Source organism: Lampetra fluviatilis, chromosome 37, assembly GCF_964198595.1.
Source record: "Lampetra fluviatilis chromosome 37, kcLamFluv1.1, whole genome shotgun sequence".
Taxonomy (NCBI): Eukaryota; Metazoa; Chordata; class Hyperoartia; order Petromyzontiformes; family Petromyzontidae; genus Lampetra; species Lampetra fluviatilis.
The window spans coordinates 9,873,573-9,891,898 of record NC_136311.1 but is presented as its reverse complement, the minus strand read 5'-3'; the positions used below and the strand labels follow the sequence as shown (position 1 = coordinate 9,891,898).

General features: G+C 52.0%; 1 protein-coding gene across 1 annotated transcript in view; it reads right to left on the bottom strand.

Moving 5' to 3' along the window:
* Positions 1-1,923: 1,923 nt before the first annotated feature.
* The window catches only part of NLK (nemo like kinase), a 169,408-nt gene continuing 153,005 nt past the window's right edge, over positions 1,924-18,326 (bottom strand). Inside the window, exons 8-11 of the mRNA XM_078873811.1 lie at positions 10,383-10,469; positions 9,511-9,709; positions 7,172-7,265; positions 1,924-6,748 (exon numbers count right to left, since the gene is read on the bottom strand). Coding sequence (XP_078729937.1) covers positions 6,694-6,748; positions 7,172-7,265; positions 9,511-9,709; positions 10,383-10,469 — 435 coding nt within the window. The 3' untranslated portion in view covers positions 1,924-6,693. The remainder of the gene's footprint in view (positions 6,749-7,171; positions 7,266-9,510; positions 9,710-10,382; positions 10,470-18,326) is intronic.

Here is an 18,326-nt window from a genome sequence, read left to right as displayed (position 1 = left end):
CACGTGTTCAAAGCTATCATTAGTGATTACGATTATATCTGATGTGTGTGTGTGGGGGGGTGATGATGATGTGCAAGGGGCTTTCTTGCCACCACAATGCACAGAGAGGCTGCCCGCCTGAGAAGATGTTGCTGAAGGGGCCATCCATGTAGTAGGTACGCATACATCTGTCATTACTTGACCCCCCCCCCCCCACCGAATCCTATAGAACGGCCGATATTTAATCCACGCAGAAACGACCAAGGATCAATAATATTAACGTGTTTAAGCAAACAGATAGGCAATCGCCCGACGAACTAATTTGAAGGCCAATGTAGACAAATTATTAGCGAGGCTCACCCCCCACCCCCGTTTCCTATGCGCACATTGTCATTCGACCCCCCGTACGCAAGCTACACATTTGGATTAACCCCCCCTCCATGCGTACGGACTAATTGGATGGCCCCTAAGGGGAGAGGCTCGCGACAGACACCCATCACACCACGTAGGGAGGGGGCCCGCTCAGTTCACACGAACAGCAATGTGGAGAAAGACGCGCAAAAAGCACCAGCTCGCTTAGAAAACAAAACAAACGAAAACAACCGCAAAAAAACTCTCACACTTTCAAGTTCTCAAGAGCGCGGTGGCACTTTTAACTAAAAAATTATTCAGGTAATCAAGCGATTGATTTAAAAAAGGAAAGGGGGGCTTACTTTTTTGTCTCCCCACTTCATATGTATGTTTTTGTTTAAGGGGCAATCCATTTAGTAGGTACGCAAAAATCTGTCAAAACCTGATCCCTCTCCCCCTCCCATCTGCGTACGTACGCCTGAACCCCCCCACCCCCCCGAATCCTATAGAACGGCCAATATTTAATCCACGCAGAAACGATCAAGGATTCATACTATTAACGTGTTTAAGCAAACAGATCGTCCACCGCCGGCTGCATTCAATAATTAAGTCGCGTACCTTGGCCACTTATGTTTGCTGCGTGATAGCTGCAGTCAGGGCCACGGTGGCACACGAGTGACACCTCTCCCACTGTCCCACTTCTCCCGGCAGGACTTGTTGTCTCACAGCTGGAGACACTGAACTGTGGCTCATTTGAAGGCCAATGTAGACTAATTATTATAGAGGCTTCACCCCCCCCCGTTTCCTATGCGTACATTGTCAGTAGAACCCCCCATACGCAAGCGTACGCGTTTGGGTCAACCCCCTCACCCCTCCAAGCGTACGTACGAAATGGATGGCCCCTAAATGTAACAAAAACCCACAAATAAAGGATTTCTAAAACGGCCCTGCTAAAACGGGAGATGAATCTCGGTTTGCTGTTACCACGTGGCCCAACTTGGGAACGCTGAAGCACAAAGCTGCCGATGTTGATCTTACCACCCCCCCCTCCACCCCCGTCCGCGAGAATCCTCTGAGACCCATGGAAGAACTGGCAGAGGATCCATACTTTCGATTTAAAGCTTTCGTGACTGCAGGGATTCATCTTCTTGGTTCTTTCGGTAAAGTCACGTAGAAGGGAAATAATTAATTTTCAGACGCTGTCTTTCCGACAGACCTGTTCTTCACCTGAGGACGGCTGCTTGCGTTGTGGCCGAAACGTCGTGAGAATTGTATTTTATTATGTTTTATTTTTATTATTTTATTACTTCCCTTCTACGTGACTTTACGGAAAGAACCAAAGAGAATGGATTCCTGCAGTCACGAAAGCTTCAAATCAAGATTGGCAGAGGATCCCCCCCCCCCTTCCTTGCCTCGGGAGCATGATAGCGATGACGACGTCGACGCTTCTAATCATTGACACGCGGTGGTGGTGAAGAAGGAAAAAAACCACCGCGCTCAGCACAAACGCGTTGAGCGGGTGAAGGCACTGACTGCAAGTACACATGCTTGTTGTTGTTGTTATTACTACCACCCGAGGTTTGTGTTTGTTTGTTGTTGTTGTAGAACTTACAGGTTATATGGGTGTTGTTGGGGTTGGTCTCTCTCTCTCGAGCTTTAATGTGGGATGGACACCTTTGTGCAAGCGTGCTCATGTCACCGTTTCAGGACGCAAGTGGAAATTTGTGACCTTGAAACGTTACGCTGTAGACGTCTCTCTCTCTAGCTCCAAGTGATAATCACAGCAGTTAGACAGACACCTTCAGCAGTGCAGTGGCACACACACATACATACACAGCATGTCTACGCGCACGACACAATAGGCTCAACCTAAACCGGTACTGCTACGTGTCATTTGAAGAAGACTTCTGCCTGGAGTTGACATGCACGGATGGACAGTGATAGTTCTCAATGCAGGATTTGTCTCAAGTTGGGATAATAAATTAAAATCGCATTTTCTGCAGACACCATTTTCGTTTCACGACATCGGGTAAGCGTGATGCACGTGTACTGCACCCAAGTGACGTTTTCCAATTTGCCTTTCACCACTTAATAACGACAGCTCTGTCATTCACCACGAAGTGACCGTGGCGTCACCACAGCACTTGTGCCAGGTTATGCGCACTTAGTAAGCCACGCCAAGTGTCAGAAGGCTCGCTGGCTGGTCACGGGACAGACCCAGGGTCGCCCCCGTTGGTGGGTGACTGCCTCCAACTTCCCAGGTCAATAAAACAAAGATTTAGGTCGTTCTCAAATTCCCAATATCTCCGCTGTAGCAGGCGAACAGAGAAATGGCGTCTGTGCAAGACCGCCACATTATAAAACCACACAGGGGCTCTGTAAGCGTTTCCTCCGTGTGCCTGGCCAAGGCGACGTTCAATAATCCTTGCCAGGACAATTTTAACAAATTATAACAAATCAACGAGGGGCCCCCCTTCTTGCAAATGTAGGGGAAGAGGGGACAACCAGGGCATCCTTCCACCACTTACACACACACACAAACATACGCACACACGTACGAGCAAAACCTCCGTGCCAGGTACGAATCTCCACTACTAATCCCAACATTATTCAGCACACATTCCTTTTAGAGCGGCCCTCTGCTCATCCAGTTAGTACCAAAGGAATAAACATGTTTGCCGCCACTCGAAGTACAACTACAAACACGGTCTGGATACTTGGGTTTTACAGAAGCCCGGTCTATTTTTTTTGTTTTTCTTGACCGCGTTCCTAAAACTGTGGGGAGTTTTTTTTGTTTTGTCAATAACAGTCAGGCCTCGTGTCAAGGCCCTCTCCGGCAGGAAGAGTTTTGTCGACGGCGCACCGGTCCAGTTCAATCTACGGGACTGGCCGGTCAGGGTCTCTCCTCCCGTCTTCCAAAGCAATGCATAAATATACATTATTTTTTTTTAAACATCAGCATAAATTACAAACCGGACTATATTACAGTGAACCCACAAAAAATTCTACCGGAGCTGTACACATTAAAGGTAGCACATTAGGTTTTGTACTGGACCTGTCGGTGCCAGGCAAAGTTTTTTTTCGTGGTTTTTTTTTTTTGGTCGGCGCGGTAGTCTTAAGGTGCGGGGCGTGTTGGTGGAGTGCGCGCGAAGAAACGAAAGCCTCCGAGACGACGCTGGACCGGGGAGATGCCATGCGGCCTGTGCACCGTCGGCGCTTGGAAGAAATCTGCGCAAGCAAATGACGCGGGCTACCAGAGCCGTTGTGAAGGTGAAGCAACTTAAAATCTGTGACGGCTTTTGCAATTATAAAAAGGACAACCACCCCCACCTCGCCCCGCCGCGATGCTTGTTTGTTTTTTTCTTTCTTGCCATAAAATTGAACTCTTCACATTGCATTGATAAATTAAAAGTGATGCTTTCGCAGACTTTTCCTGGTTTAGGAGGCGAGATCGCCTCAGCTCCCCCCAACCCCCAAACACACACCCACACACCTTCAACCACTCCAAATCCAAAAACTATACACCCTCCCCTCCTCCCCCTCGACGACCACCACCACCCGACACCATTCACCCCGACCCTTGCGCGTTTGTTCTCCTAAAACCTTTCGCCTCCTATCCAAGCACACCGCCATCCCCACCCCAAGCAACGAGTTGCACATTTTCACATCGATGACCAAAGCGCGGCCGCAATCAACCCACACGCAGCCAGGATTCAGCTCCACCGGGGCGTCTCGTACCGGAGCCTCGCCACGCACACGTGCGCCCGTCACTCCCGCCGCGCAGAACCCAGCAGCCAGATACCCCGCAAGGGCTGGAGCCCCGCACAACACCCAGCCCCCCCCCCCACCGCTCCACCCATCAGAGCACGGGGCTTTAGGTCAGCTGGAACTAGGGGGGCCGGGGCCTCGGCTGCCCTCCTAAAGACGCCGCTGGCCCGACCACCTTTTGGGGGAGCCACTGTGGTGTATAGGTGGCGTGGGAAGGAAACCTTGGGGGGGGGGGGGGGGGTGGCGGGGGGGTGGGGGGCCTTCCCGGGAGCCTCCTCCTGCCGCCCGCTCCCGCAGCAACCTCGGCGCGTGGCTCGGGACGCGGGCGTCGGTTCGTCGCATTAGAAGACAACGTCGCCGCCGCCGCCGCTGTCGGCACGTGGAACCCCCGCTGCTGCTGCGGGAGCGGTGGCCAAGGTCGCTCGTTTGGTCCCGAGGGCCCGGCCGAGGCCGACGGGAAGAAGCGGTGCGGGGTGGGCGGGTAGCGAGCGCGGAAGGCCTTCATAGAAAACCCAAGTCCGAGGGAAAGCGATCCCGTTGCCTCGATTCGCAAATAGAATAATAATAATAAAGATAATATTTATGGGGGGGGGAGGGGGAAAATAAAACTACTTATTTCCGCTTCATTGTTCAGTCCAGTCAATTCTGAATGCAGGCAGCTCCAAAGCAAAGATGTACAACTTGAAAAAAGCAATTTAAAAAAATGGAACTCTTCAGTTAGATCGCTGTGCCGCCATCTTCACGTCTCTCGAACTATGTACAGTTAGCGATGCAGAAGCTTGAGGCGTTGGAATCAGTGTTAAGAACAGTCTCTTTCAACTCCCTGAAGCCAAATCTTGGCGTGACCATTTGTCAACTTGATGCACGGCTCCTAGCCCCGGCCATCTCCTCCGGTTGTCACAAAATGCGACGGTTTTGCTCCCCTACCTCCTTCCCATCTCTGCTGAGCAGCATGACCTACTTGTAACGCTAGGCCATAACGTTGCCATTATCGGAATAAAAAATATGCGTCGTGAGGAAAAAAATGGCATGAGCAACAACAAAAAAACCCCGAAATAAATAACACTTAATAATTAGGAAGTTAAAACAAACACTGACGAGGAATTACACCTTGGTCGACGTTTTTGGCTGAAAGGTTGACCGAAGCGTATTGACGGCGGGGGTTTGAAAGCTGCAAAACGTTCAACGCAGGGCCCGTCGATGTGGCACCTCCATCGCCGATCGCCGCCGATCCCAGAAGCGGACGCTCGCGCGGCGTACGGAGGACTCGACACCGACACTTGTGTTCCCGTGGCCCGGCTGGGGAATGAGGGATGGAGGGGGTCGGTGATGAAGAGGCTCCGTCTATCGTTGCAAGTGGTGACGAGGAATTCAAGTGATGGCCTGCGCTGCCACGACCCCGCTTTTTGTTCCTCCTCCCGCCCCGGCTTTTCCGAAGGCGCGGTGGCCGCTGCACAATTGAGACGCCGGGACGAACCGCGCTGGGGAGAGGGCAGCCTCGTTTTACAGCGGAGTCCTTGGCGACACGGCATGCGCTCTCTTCTCTCGTGCCGTCACAGACAGCGCACAGCAAACAGCCCTAAGATGCGGCTCCCTCCGGCATCCTGTCACATCCGAGCGCGGAGATGACTTTTGCCGGTTTCCAAAACCGCCGTGAAACCAAGCTCACTTATAATCTTGTCAGGAAGATGTAAGCCTGCTGCTCTCCCTTCGCGCATCAACCGAAACCTCGGCGGCTGCGAAACGCGATCCTGCGAAACGCCGCCCCGTGAAGAGAGGCTGGAGGCGCCGCGGGCACAGGTCGTAGTTTCTTCGTTACGCTCCGACGGTCGGCATTTGAAGTCGGTGTTGTTGCTGCCGCTGCTGCTGCTTGTGTTCCAGACGCACGGGCGTGTGTGGGGGGCGGTGGTGGTGGTGGCGGCGGCGGTGGCGGCGGTGGCGGTGGCGGCGGCGGTGGTGGTAGTGGTGGTGGCGGTGGTGGCGGTGGTGGTGATGGTGGTGGTGGCGGTGGTGATGGTGGTGGTGGTGATGGTGGTGGTGGCGGCGGCGGTGGTGATGGTGGTGGTGGTGATGGTGGTGGTGGCGGCGGTGGTGGTGGTGGCAGTGGGGGCGTCTCGTTTCACGTGGGGGGGTTCCTCTCCCTAAGGCCTCTCGCACTCACGCAGGGCGCGGCGTGGGCAGCCAGGCCGTGACGGATGGCAGCTTTAAACATTCGTCGCTGTTAAAAACCGAGTCTCTAACTCCACAGTCAGCTTCTGCTGTGGAAACCAGTGGCCCGACTTCGTTTCTTCATTAAACACAAATGAAATAAGCGAAAAAAAATAATCAAAGACAAATCCTAAACGAGACAATTGTGAAATTAACAGCAGTGTTTACAGGTGTTAAAACTACTCCGCACTTAGCGGGTTTAGGAGCTGCTGCAATTTCTACTTGTGTGCAAAGTGTACTTTTTTCTCTCTCTCTCCCTCCTGTTAAAATCGATTTAAAATAATAAAAATGATAAGAAATCGTCGGTGAAGCGAGTCCGGCTCCTACGGCCTTGTCTGCCTTGTTGGCGCGTCCATGCCACCCGGGTGTCGGCATCCCCGGCGCTGCTCACTCCCACACGAGTGGAGATGGAGGCATCTCCGATGGTTGTGCCACCGTGGAGCTGCGAGGGTTAAACACAAGGTGGGGGGGGGGGGGTGTTGATGGTGGTGGTGGGGAGGGGGGCAGGCAAGGGGGGCAGCAGTGAGGGCCACGCCAGCGAGTGACGACGATGCGCCCGCACCGGCGAGCGAGCCGGTTCTTTGGTAGGCGAGGTTCGGTAAGGCCCACACGGCAAAAGCCAAAACTACTGGGCCGCGAGGTGACCAGGAGATGCCGGTGAGGTTGAGCGGGTTCGCGAACCCGTTTGTGCCGAGCCTCGAGGGCGCGGCTTCTACACCGCGTGCAAATACTCAACGAAGAGGAATTGGCCAAATATTCCAATTTTCTTATTTTATCTTTACAGAGCCCCTTTTTCGAAAACGGCGACACAATAGAACGATTTGCATGCGCACCGGGACGTGACATGGGAGCGTCGTGGTCAGACCTGACGAAGCTCTTGAAGGCCGCAGACTGCGGGTTGATGCAGAGCGGAACCCGCGATGCCTTCTGCTGCTCCAGGATGAAATGGTAGATCATTTCTAAGGTCAGAACAGAAAAACAAAAGCATGCAGATGAAGGCACGACGTGGACAAACATCTCCCGTGCCGGCCTACACGTCGTGTTGGGGCAAGCGTTGTTAGCGAGCACCTCTCAAAAGCGCGGCAACGGCGCCTGCCGGCCGCCGTGTTTTATACCGGTGTCACGGTCCAAAGAGAAAGAAAATGTACCGACAAAGTATTCCATCGGGAGGACAAAGACAAAGATCCCCCATGTAGCCTTAATGGACTGTTGGGGCAAGCGCTCTTAGCGAGCACCTATGATGGCTGGAACGGTACACGAGGGGGTAGGTGGCCAGCACCACGCCCGACCACCTTTGTCTCCCCAGTGGCGATATTTACACACCGCACCAGCTACTCAATTGAGGCTGTTTCGACCTAGGGGAGGCCCAGGACCGGTTCAGATAATAATCGTCACTTATGTTGGTTGTGAGCGGGAATCGAACGCGAGTCGCCGGGTTCGTAGCGTAGCGCGCTAACCGCTCCACCCCCGCTCCCTGCTATCGGGAGAACACACGGCAAATCACACACAACATCGCCCCAGATGTCAAACCACTTACAGACTACGTCCGTGAAACGTAGCGCATTCGAGAGAGCCTTGCGCCATGGGAATGAATACCAAACGAGTGAAGGCGATTTGTGATTTTAAGGTAATTTTCTACTTCCAACGTGCAGCGCTCCCCGTTCGATCGTGCTTCTAAAATCGCGTAGGTGCTTCAGGACGTCGATTTGCACATTGTATGCTGTACGATATCAAGTAATTCATGATGTGGGTTGATGTCGATGAAAAGACATGGAATTCAGTGAAAATGTATGCAAGCTGGCAGGTAACAAATGATTAAATAAAAAAACAATATTATTTCGCTCACGATTTAAACGTGAAAGTGCACGCAAGGGGCTGAACAATGTGAGCTTATGGAACAATTGACACAGATTGGGATAAACAATATAAATTAGGCAATAGAAGCAAGGTCAAACAAGAATCTACAATCTTTTAACTGCGCTTTCGAAGAATGACAATCCACAGAATCATCACTGTGGTGTGTGGGCCAGGGTGACTCGTCATGTGGTCAAATACACAGCTCACGGGGGGGGGGGGGGGGGGGGGAAATCCAAAAATAAAAATCAATGACGGGTGATAGAAGTGAGTAAATGGCTGGGTGATTGCTGTTCGGAGAGAAATGCAGGGTAGGGATGTCTCAATGGGTGCGCCAACAGCTTTCCACGATGATGATCCTGCGGTGTCCAGACAGTGTCTAGACAGAGCCCAGACAGAACCCAGACAGAGCCTGGACATTGGGTGCCCCCCCTGGGAGCCCCGCCCCCACCCCACCCTCCGCGTGGACTCCGCACTGATTAAGAGATGCGTGACGCTGTTGGGGACGCCCACAAGCCACAGGCCACTGCCAGCAGCGACGGCAAGCGGTGCTCGGCTTGGCAGATTCACAGCGCCGCAACTCTCGAGAAATATTTTGTTTTGACGCCTCCAAGTGCCGGTGTGGCGAAGGTGAGTAACGGTGACGACAAAATGAACAGCGCGAGAGGCGAGCTGGCCGCACGATGGTTCACGACAACAAAACAGCCGCAGATTGATTCTAGCGAGGCAATAACGACACTTTTGAAGGGAGGACAACTTAACGGCGTAAGTTCCCGCCGACCCGTCTTACCAACCCGTCCACGAAAACGCCGGCGAACATTGCGAAACAACGCGGACGTCACGCACATGCACCGCATTCGAGATCCAAATGCCGCACCTTCTGGCTTTGACGTCCTCGATAGACATTGGTGGTGTAACCATCAAACGCATCAAAATGCGCGCATCTCCTCCGCGGGGTAAACATTCAAGGCAAGCCACAGTTGTGCGACTGTGGCCACGCGACGCAAATTATGGACCATAGAATAAACCACCGCAGTCTGCGCTTCCTGCAATGGAGGAGTGGGGAACAGCAAGACGCCACGAACTCTCTCCTGAAGCCCTCTCGTGGCTAGCAGAGCTCCACACCGGCATTCAGATCCTGAACGTATTTGCCGCCGCCGCCGTCGTACCTGAGATTAGAATGTTTCTGACTTACTACTCAATTCCTTGGCGCGTGAAACATGTCGACGACGATTACTTCACCTCTGTCGGCTCGGCACCTCATCGCCCGCCACGCAAAGTAACCACGCGCGCGCGCCATCGATTTCCTCCGCCGGCGAGCCGAGAACCCCCACCCCCCCTCCCGCTGACCTTTGACCTGCCGCACGGACGTGAGGTTCTTTTCGAAGGAGTCGTCGAAGCGCGGGTTGGCGGGCGGCTCGAAGTCGCCCGTGTAGACGCGCCCGGTGCCCGCGCTGTGGCAGCAGCTGCACATGCACGTGTGGTAGCGCAGGCGGCCCTCTTCCAGGTACGGATGCGCCAGGGCGTCCCGCGCCGAAATACGCTTCGTCTGAGGACGGGAAGGCGCGCCGCCGGCGTGTTTAGTTTGTTGCCCGTAGTTGACTCTCGTAGGGTGCGCACAAAAGTTCTACATACGTACGTACGAGCAATAGACGCGACCGCGTGGGGTTTTTTCAACGGTTGCGGTGCACGGCTGCGCCACTGCGCGGCGTGTTTTTCGCGCCGTACCCACGAACGACGTTGCCGCTCACAGCCACGTGCGCGCAAAACTCCCGACGCGTGGACCGGGGCATCGGACGTAATGTGGAACGGTGTGTGGTGCAGCCCGACAGAAAACATTGGAGAGTAGGAAAAACGTTTTGTTCCACGAAACTATGGATGTTTTGAAGCAATGTTCTCCACCAGAATTGATTTATGCCAACTAAAGTGCAGAACGAATTTAATGCGATGGTTTTTTTTTTTGCCAGAACTCAGTTGAATCTCCGGCAGCTGCCTGGACTCGAAGCCAGGGTCTCAGCGGTGCCAGCTCAGCGCATTGACCTCATAGCCTCTAGAGGTCAACCTCAGTGATGTATTTTAATTGTAAAAAAAACTCGAAAAAATTATTACAAATTATATGCAAGTGAACTTTCATTCGTGAAGTTAATCTTCAAAAATATATTTGAATTAAACAAAATCGGTACCGCCGATTTGTTTCGCCGAATCAGCGACGCGCAACTCACGGGGTCAAAGACGAGCATCCTGCAGAGGAGGTGCACAGCCTCATGGGTGGCCTGGTTGGAGAGCGAGTAGAGGGCGGCCAGGGACGACTGCGGACCCACACAGAGAAGCAGGACACACGACACGGGGGAATGAGGCACGCAGCCCAGGGGACGCGAGGCACGGCGCAGGGAGCGTGTCGGTGTGGGCGACACGACGGAGGGGACACGACGACCAGCGGCATTTGTATCACGCCCATAATGTAACAAACACACATCTCAGAGCACAGATGTTTTTAAGCCTAGCGGTGGGGTGGAGGGGGGGGGGTCCCTGATGACAGCTGCTCCTGTGAGGCACAAGGTGAACAAAGCACCGGCCTGAAAGTGGGCTTGCCACAGCGCGAACCAGTCAGAATTTACCCCACTCGGACAGAAACACAAGCAGAATCCTGATCTAGGCTGGAGGGATCCGATGCGGACACTCCGTCTTACGACAAGTTTCACCGATCAGTGCGATTGTCCCGCCGCCTTCTAGAGTCGTGCTCGCAAAAAGTGGGGGGGGGGACCGGGTGGAGGAGATCGCTTCCCGGTCCACCGTCAAAATGCAGCCCGCTGACGCGATACGCCCCCGGATGAGGGCCCCGCCCAACACCGTGCGGGCCGCGAGGTTATCTGACCATGACTTCACCGCGCTGGTCAGCGTGGGTTGTTTGAAGGTGGTGGGGGGGGGGGGGAAGCGCAGGACAGCAACGGGCGTTGCCGCATTGCCCCTCCGCTGCTCGTAAAAAACGCCTCTGCCGCACTTGTGGCACGTGGCTCTGTGCGATGCGTGGTCGCCCATCCAAGCCACAACATTCACAATCTGAGTACGACGTTTTGCCAGTAATTGCAACCAGCTTCATCAGGCGACAGCCAGATTTGTGGAGAAGTCCACCCGTTTCGTTCCTTATATAGGAGGCGTAGATGTGGTGACCACGCTTCTGCGCTCTTGCGCAAAGTGGGGGAGGGGGGATTAATGAGTCAACGTACGTTATGCATGTGCATTATGTGAGCCCTTAGATCTTGTCCTTCCTGTCTATTGTATGTATTAAAATAGCCGTACCAACGGTAATCCCTACTGAAGTATGCTGCCCTTCATAGGCATGCATCTAAATAATGTCTTATTTGATGACTAGCTTGTTTGCCCGTCCAAGGACGGGTGTATATTGCAGTAAATCTTAAATATTAAATAGAAAAATTGTTCAGCTCATGATTATTAATGCGGGGGTGGGGATGGGCCTCATGTGGAGTGACGTCACGCACGGGACACACACACACACACATTCTTGGCTCATTATATTAGTAATTCGCTTCCACGCAGCACTAAGGCGGTAGTTGTCCGAACGGCTAAAATTACTTTTATTTCATTAAATTTCGTTAGATTCTCCAATTAGTCTTGGCCAGTAGGAGCTAGTTTTGCACAAAACTTCAACATCAAAATCAATTGAGTGTCCTTGTTGGCACCGCGTGTTCTGCTACTGCTGACAGTTGCGTGTGGGAGGGAGCAGTCATATTTCACTGATGTTCTTTTAGTCTCGTGCTGATCATTCGTTCTAACAGTTTGCACACGTGCACTTAATCCTGCGCACACCTTCTGTTGTTAGCTTCGGTAATACATCTTTTGTGGCAAGGCCCACAAACTGAGCTATGTAGTTCTTTTTCATGAGCTAACCGGCCATCACAAATGATAGCGCATCGAAGTGGCTTATCATCACGTGGACATGTATAGCAGCCGGATACTCGTAAAATGCGTGATGCTGATTCTAAATGTGGAGGGAAAAAACAAAATATCTGTAGAAAACCCCACACGACCACGGGGAGAGACACACGTGCAAACTCTAAATATAGAGGCAACAGGGTCATGATCGAACCCACGACCTCCTGCATACCACGCGACGTATTTAACAACTCGGCACCGTGGTGAGATGTTAAATAATTAAGAGGTCACCTCTAGGGGTTTAACGATGCCAGAGTAGGGTTGGGCACTGTCAACGTACAATGTGTTCTTTTAACGCTCTGCAACTAAGCTGTCCGCCCCATGGGGCACGAAAATTCTCCTAACGATGATCCTCTAGAAATTAAACTTTTGCACAAAGGTGGGTAGCTGTTTAGGGACTCACCCTAGAGACATCAGGCCAAATTGATCAAAGGGTTCAAAAAATTTGAGGCACAGAGCAAAAAACAAAAAGGACGACTGGATTTACAATTATGAATACGTGTTTTGCCCCGACAGCTACCCCCGTCAAGATTCCATAACAGCCATTAAAATACTTCCAAAGGTAAACGCACGCCGCAAAGCGTTGCATAATCCATTGCGAATGTCGTTATTTTCCAAACCTGTCGAACGTTTTTATCCTGGATGTGTCGTTCAGTATTTAAGCGCTGAATTATTGCAAATCATTTTCATTTACGTTTGGTGACGAGCAAAAGTGTGTCTTTTTCCCCATTTTATCTGGCGATTAAGTGTTGATGGTTGTACAGCTTGTCCCGAGGTATTTTGAACCGTACTTATTTGCAAACCCAGGCCTCCCCCTTGCCAAAGAACTCTTGACTTAATGGCCTCTCCCCGCCTGGTCACGTTGTGTATGGAAGGGGAACGGTGGTGCAGTGGTTTGCGCCCTGCGCATTCAATTCCGTCTGTTTTTGAAACGGCAGCAGCGAGTGATATCTGATCTGAACCAGTCCTGGGCAAACCCCTTTCCTTCCGCAATCCACACTGACCAGCGCGGTGAAGTATGTTTACAAACCCCGCCATGACCCACGTGTTCAAGAGGGGCCCTTCATCCATCAGCAGACCGACTGAGCGGTGTACAATTAGAATTGTGCACGGCCAACTAACCACGGGGATCGTTAAACGGTGTGTGACCAGACACCTGAATTAACTACCGTACACAAAACTAGTTGTCGCCACGAACCCACCAGCACGCATCGCTGCAGACTATCATGAGTGCTGTCCACTCTGCATTATTGGCATTTGGCCCTGTGTCCCAGCAATAGTGATTTAAAAAATATATAAATATATATTTAAAAACCATGTTCATCCATACGAATGTGGAATTTCAACTCGCGGTTCAGGGCTTCCAAGGAGATGATTAGCACCAAGCCATGCTCCGTCGAACAGAATAACACACGCCGAGATCTGTTAAACTTGATCTTGAAAGAGCTGATGCGAGTCACGCACGGCAGAGGTAGTAGTTATTGCAGGGCGGCTGCAACTGTGACAGGGCAGCGGTAATTATTACGAGGCAGTGGTAGTTATTACGAGGCAGCGCAGTAATTACAAGGCAGTGTGTGAATGATGGGAGGTAGTTGGGGTCTTTATTGTTTTTTTTTTTACATTTGGCACATTTGTGGGCGCTGCTTGTGTCGCTGGGCCCGGACGCGGTCGGGGAAGCGGCGCCCGCCCGCCCGCCCGCCCGTCACCGCTCAAAACTGATCATCGCCGGTTCTGTCCAGGGAACGACTCCCTGACCACCCGGGGGCCCAACATTGGGAACGGTTAAATGGGAGTCGGAGTAAAATGTCTCCCGCCAGAGACCACCGGCAGAATTCACGGTTTTCCACTTTAATCTACTCATCTACCGCACACAGCTGAAACGGATTGGCCAAATCTGGGTCGGCGTGCGTCTCTCGCACGGGGCGCTATTATTACGGGCGCCAAGGGGGGCGGGGGGGGGGGGGGCGGGGGGGGGGCAGCGTGCTCACCACAGCGCTGGCGGATATTGGTGCCCCCAAGACCTCAATATAGCGCCGGGAGAAACTGCAAAAGTCGACCGTGGTTTCATTTAAATTTTATGTTTATACTGACCAACGCACACTCCAGTTCAGGTCCAGCAGTGCTTTTTTGTTTCTCGCCCCCCCCCCCCCCCATTCTTCAAACATTAAAACGCGTCCAAAACCGCATGCGGCAACTGGGTTTAAAAATGTAAACGTGCCTCAATCTCCGATGCTGGCCTGGCTAAGGTTTCTCATCACTGTTGTTGTTGTTGTTGCGGTTGTTTACCCGGCATAGGCTCCCTCACCGAGCCTCATGGCTCGCTTTTTTTAGGAGGCCCCTGCCACGTTTTTCGCGCAAAGGCGGAGATGATTGCTACGTACCGTATGACGCCAATCAAGCTATTTGCGGGCAATACATTTTTTTCCCGTATATTTCAAGTGACAGGTGGCGCACAGTATGTCAACTAAACTTGTTTCACAACAACACGGAGGTACAGAGACTGCGGAGAAGTCTACATTTCTCTGAACACAGTTTTGCAATGACGGTCGTCACAGGTGAGCTGTCAACAGACTGCTCTCTGGATTCCACCCGGGGTATTATTTTTTGTTTTAACCACAGCGCTTCCCATGATCTCCGCTGATGCACGTGCACATAGACACACAAATACAGAGGAGAGCCGAGTCAAAGACAGAATCACCTGGAGATTGCTGCAAATGAGGGTTGGGGGGTTACTCTCTGGGTTCCACCATCCCCTAGCAAGCAAGGCAGAGTTCAGTAAAAGATACGAAGGTAAACGTGTGGGCCCTGCGATTGCTGGCGCACGCCACTACTGGCAGGAGCCGCGCCGGGATATCGAAAAACGTCGACCACTGATCGCATCGCCATGCCCAGTGCGCAATCCCCAATACACCGTGGCAGCTTTCACTGAGCGTTGAATAGACGAGCGGGGAGCACGGCTCGCTCGTGCCAAACTCCGCGCGGTCGTGCGGCTCTCTGTGTGCGCGTCTATATTTACGATGTTTAAGCGCTTTTTCTGGAGTAGGAATAATAATTTAACAAAGGAGCTTTGACGTTTTTTTTTCACGTTACGGTTTGCTTTGAAGTCAACAGCGTTTTTGCCAAAATGACAAGGCGAGATGATATTTCATACACGCACCAAGATCGCTTGCTATTAACTAGTAACGATTTTTATTTTACCAAGTGAGGCTCACCGAGCCTCTACAGCTCTTATTCAGAAGCGACGTGGCCACAAATGATAGCTGAATCAAGTGGCTTATCACGTGGGAATGCATCGCAGCCAAAACGTGGAGGGAAAAACCGGAGGACCCGGAGAAAAATCCACGCGACCACGGGCAGAACATGCAAACTCCAAATATACAAACGCAAGGGTCGGGATTGAACCCACGACCCCCCTGTACACCAGGCGAGGTAGTCAACATCTCATAGCCACCGTGGCGTTCACTTTCGAGATGCGTGACGATGAACTCAATGTTATTCTGAATGCAGTGGATGATTGTTTCTTATTTATTTATTCCCACGCCACCTCTGTCCGTCCGGCAGTGTAAACGGGTTGGCACCGGTTGGTCGATCGGCAGGTTTGTGTGCGATGGGGTAAAGTGTGGGGGTACCCCCCAGGGGTGCAAGGACCTTTTTAAAAATGGGGGGCTATGCAAGATACGACTGTGGGCTCCCCCCCCCACACATCATCTCCCTCCTTTCTCCCGACTCGCTTTTACTGAAATAGCTAGGGATATTTTTAACCCCGTATATACTATCATATGTAGGCTATAACTACGTATATTATTTTAGTTGAACGGGTGTATTGGGTTTAGATGAAGACAGTCCCACATTGACAGTATTAATAAAAGCTAATATTTAAAGGTACAGTACTCACAGGTAAGTTATTGTGCGTCTTGCTTTCATGCCGGGCCACTATCACTATAGGATTTCCTTAAAGGGGGGGTGGATCGCACAACCTGATGCTGTTTTATTGATACGATCGCCAGACGCGTTAATCGCCGGGCTTGCTGCATCATAGACGGCGGGTAATTTTTGACGAATACATTACAAACAAATCTGAAAATTTGTTTACGTGTTTATCTGTTGATTGGGGGCCCACCTCTTGTGGCCGACTTGGGCCCTATGCGTCGCAAAACGCTGCCACATACCCCCCACACCCCCGCCCCCCCCCCCCCATAGTTGCGCCCCCCGGGGTACCAAGCTGTCTGGCCTGTGTGGAGGAGTAGGCCAAATACGCTGGAGGAGGGAGGCGCTCATGAGAGATGCCTCAAGCAGTGATGCGAGCAAGATGGTTGCCGTGGCTGCACTAACACCGTTTACCGATCCTTGATATCCACACGCGAGGAACGAGTGAGAAAGTTAAAGCGACGTCTTCAATTATGAGATGGCAAAATTGCAGATTAGCTTCACATTCCTCAGCCTGTCAGATCAACATTTCACCGTAGTGTTTCTATATTTAACTGGTTACGTTCTCATTGAGATACACAGTATGTCCTTTGCAAGAGATTTGGGTTGCCGTATTTACTCGGCAAGTTACTAATTCGTTTTACACTATTATTTGTCGTATTACCAGCACGCTTGATTCGCCTGCCAGCGATATCAGATTTATAAACACTCACTCCTACAGGATGGTCCGTAGATTGATAGTTCCCTGCAGAAATGTCTAGGTGGCTCATTGAAATCATCGTTATCATCATCATCGTCGTCATCATCTGCTATGATTACCGTACTCCATTGCTGGGCGAAGGCCTCCACAATCTTTTGCCATCTCTCATAAGTCTTGCGATGCCAGCGGTCCATCCAGCACCCGCACGCGAGCTGGATGAGTGCGGACACCCTCTATATACGCATGTCAAACTTCTGTCGCGCCGTACGTAGCCAACTGCACTAATCGAAGGTGCGCGCACTGGAATGTCAGCTTGGCGAAAAACCGGCTAAAGTTGTGCAAGGAGATGATCAACCACAGGACATATTTATGCACTCACTGCACCCGTAACCTCAAAGCCATTTCCCAAAAAAAAACGTTCGTTTGCCGCCGTTTTCACGAGACCCACAAAACGACGAAGAGCGTTGCGCATTTAAAAATAGCCCCGATGTTCCTTCGGACTAAACTGACAGCCTCTTTAAAATTAATCTTCAGCTCTCAGTGCTTAAAAGCAGCCGAGACAGACAGACAGAAGTGCAGCCTGTGGCCTGCTTTGGGGGTCTCTAAGCAGGTAAAAAAAAAGAAGAGGACATGGGGGGGGAGGGGAGGTGGTGGAAAGAGGAGCAGGGCAGTGAGGGCGGCAGTATTCAAGGACAGGGGATTGATGCCTCAAGGGCGCGGGGGGCGCGGAGGAACGGCGGAGAGAGAGGGGAGGAGGGCGGCACCGCGAGCGTGAGCTCTTAATCCCGGCACGCCGCTTCTCCACCAGCTTAGCCGCCGCGTTCGTGCCCAGGGGTTTTTCTTTTTTCCTCCCCGCAATAATGGAAAAACACCACGTGGAGAATACGGGGGGGGGGGGGGGGTTGGGGGGGAAATGATGAAATAATGTCAGATTTGTTGTCGATTCAGTTACCAGAGTCGTTCGCGTGAAGTTTTGTTTGTTTGTTTTGTTTCCCACATACCCTCCCGGAGAATCGCAGACCTTCCTGCACGTGGGCCCAGACTCTTTGGAGTAAGAGCACCATTTTGAAAGAGATAAATATACGAAGAAGGGTTGCAAACTAAACCTAAGCCGTTGAACAGCCTTTATATTTTACGATTATCACCCTGAGCCGGACTGCTAAACCCGCCTTAAGCAAAGCCGCGTTCCCAACCGCACGGCGTCCAACACATCTCTGACGCACAACCGTTCGCGGATGCTTCTTCAAACCCCATCACCATCACCCATCGTCGCCGCCATCACCATCTCCACTGCATCAGGGAACGTAGGCCAGCGCAGGGCCAACCACCTCGCTATAAATCAACTGCAACACCAGACCTTATTTCCGGGGCTTTCCTTGAAGGTTACCGACAATAAACCTTCCCCCCCCCCCCGCCCCCTCCTCACAAATCCGCCTTAACGAGATTTGCTCCAGCTGCTCAGTGGTTAACCCAGTTCTCCGTGCTTTGGCAGTCGGGGCAACCCTTTCTCCTTACCCGGTCTGTTTTTCGGTACAGATCTTGAGAGAGAGAGAAAAAACCCCCCACGTGGACCCACCGGCCTCCA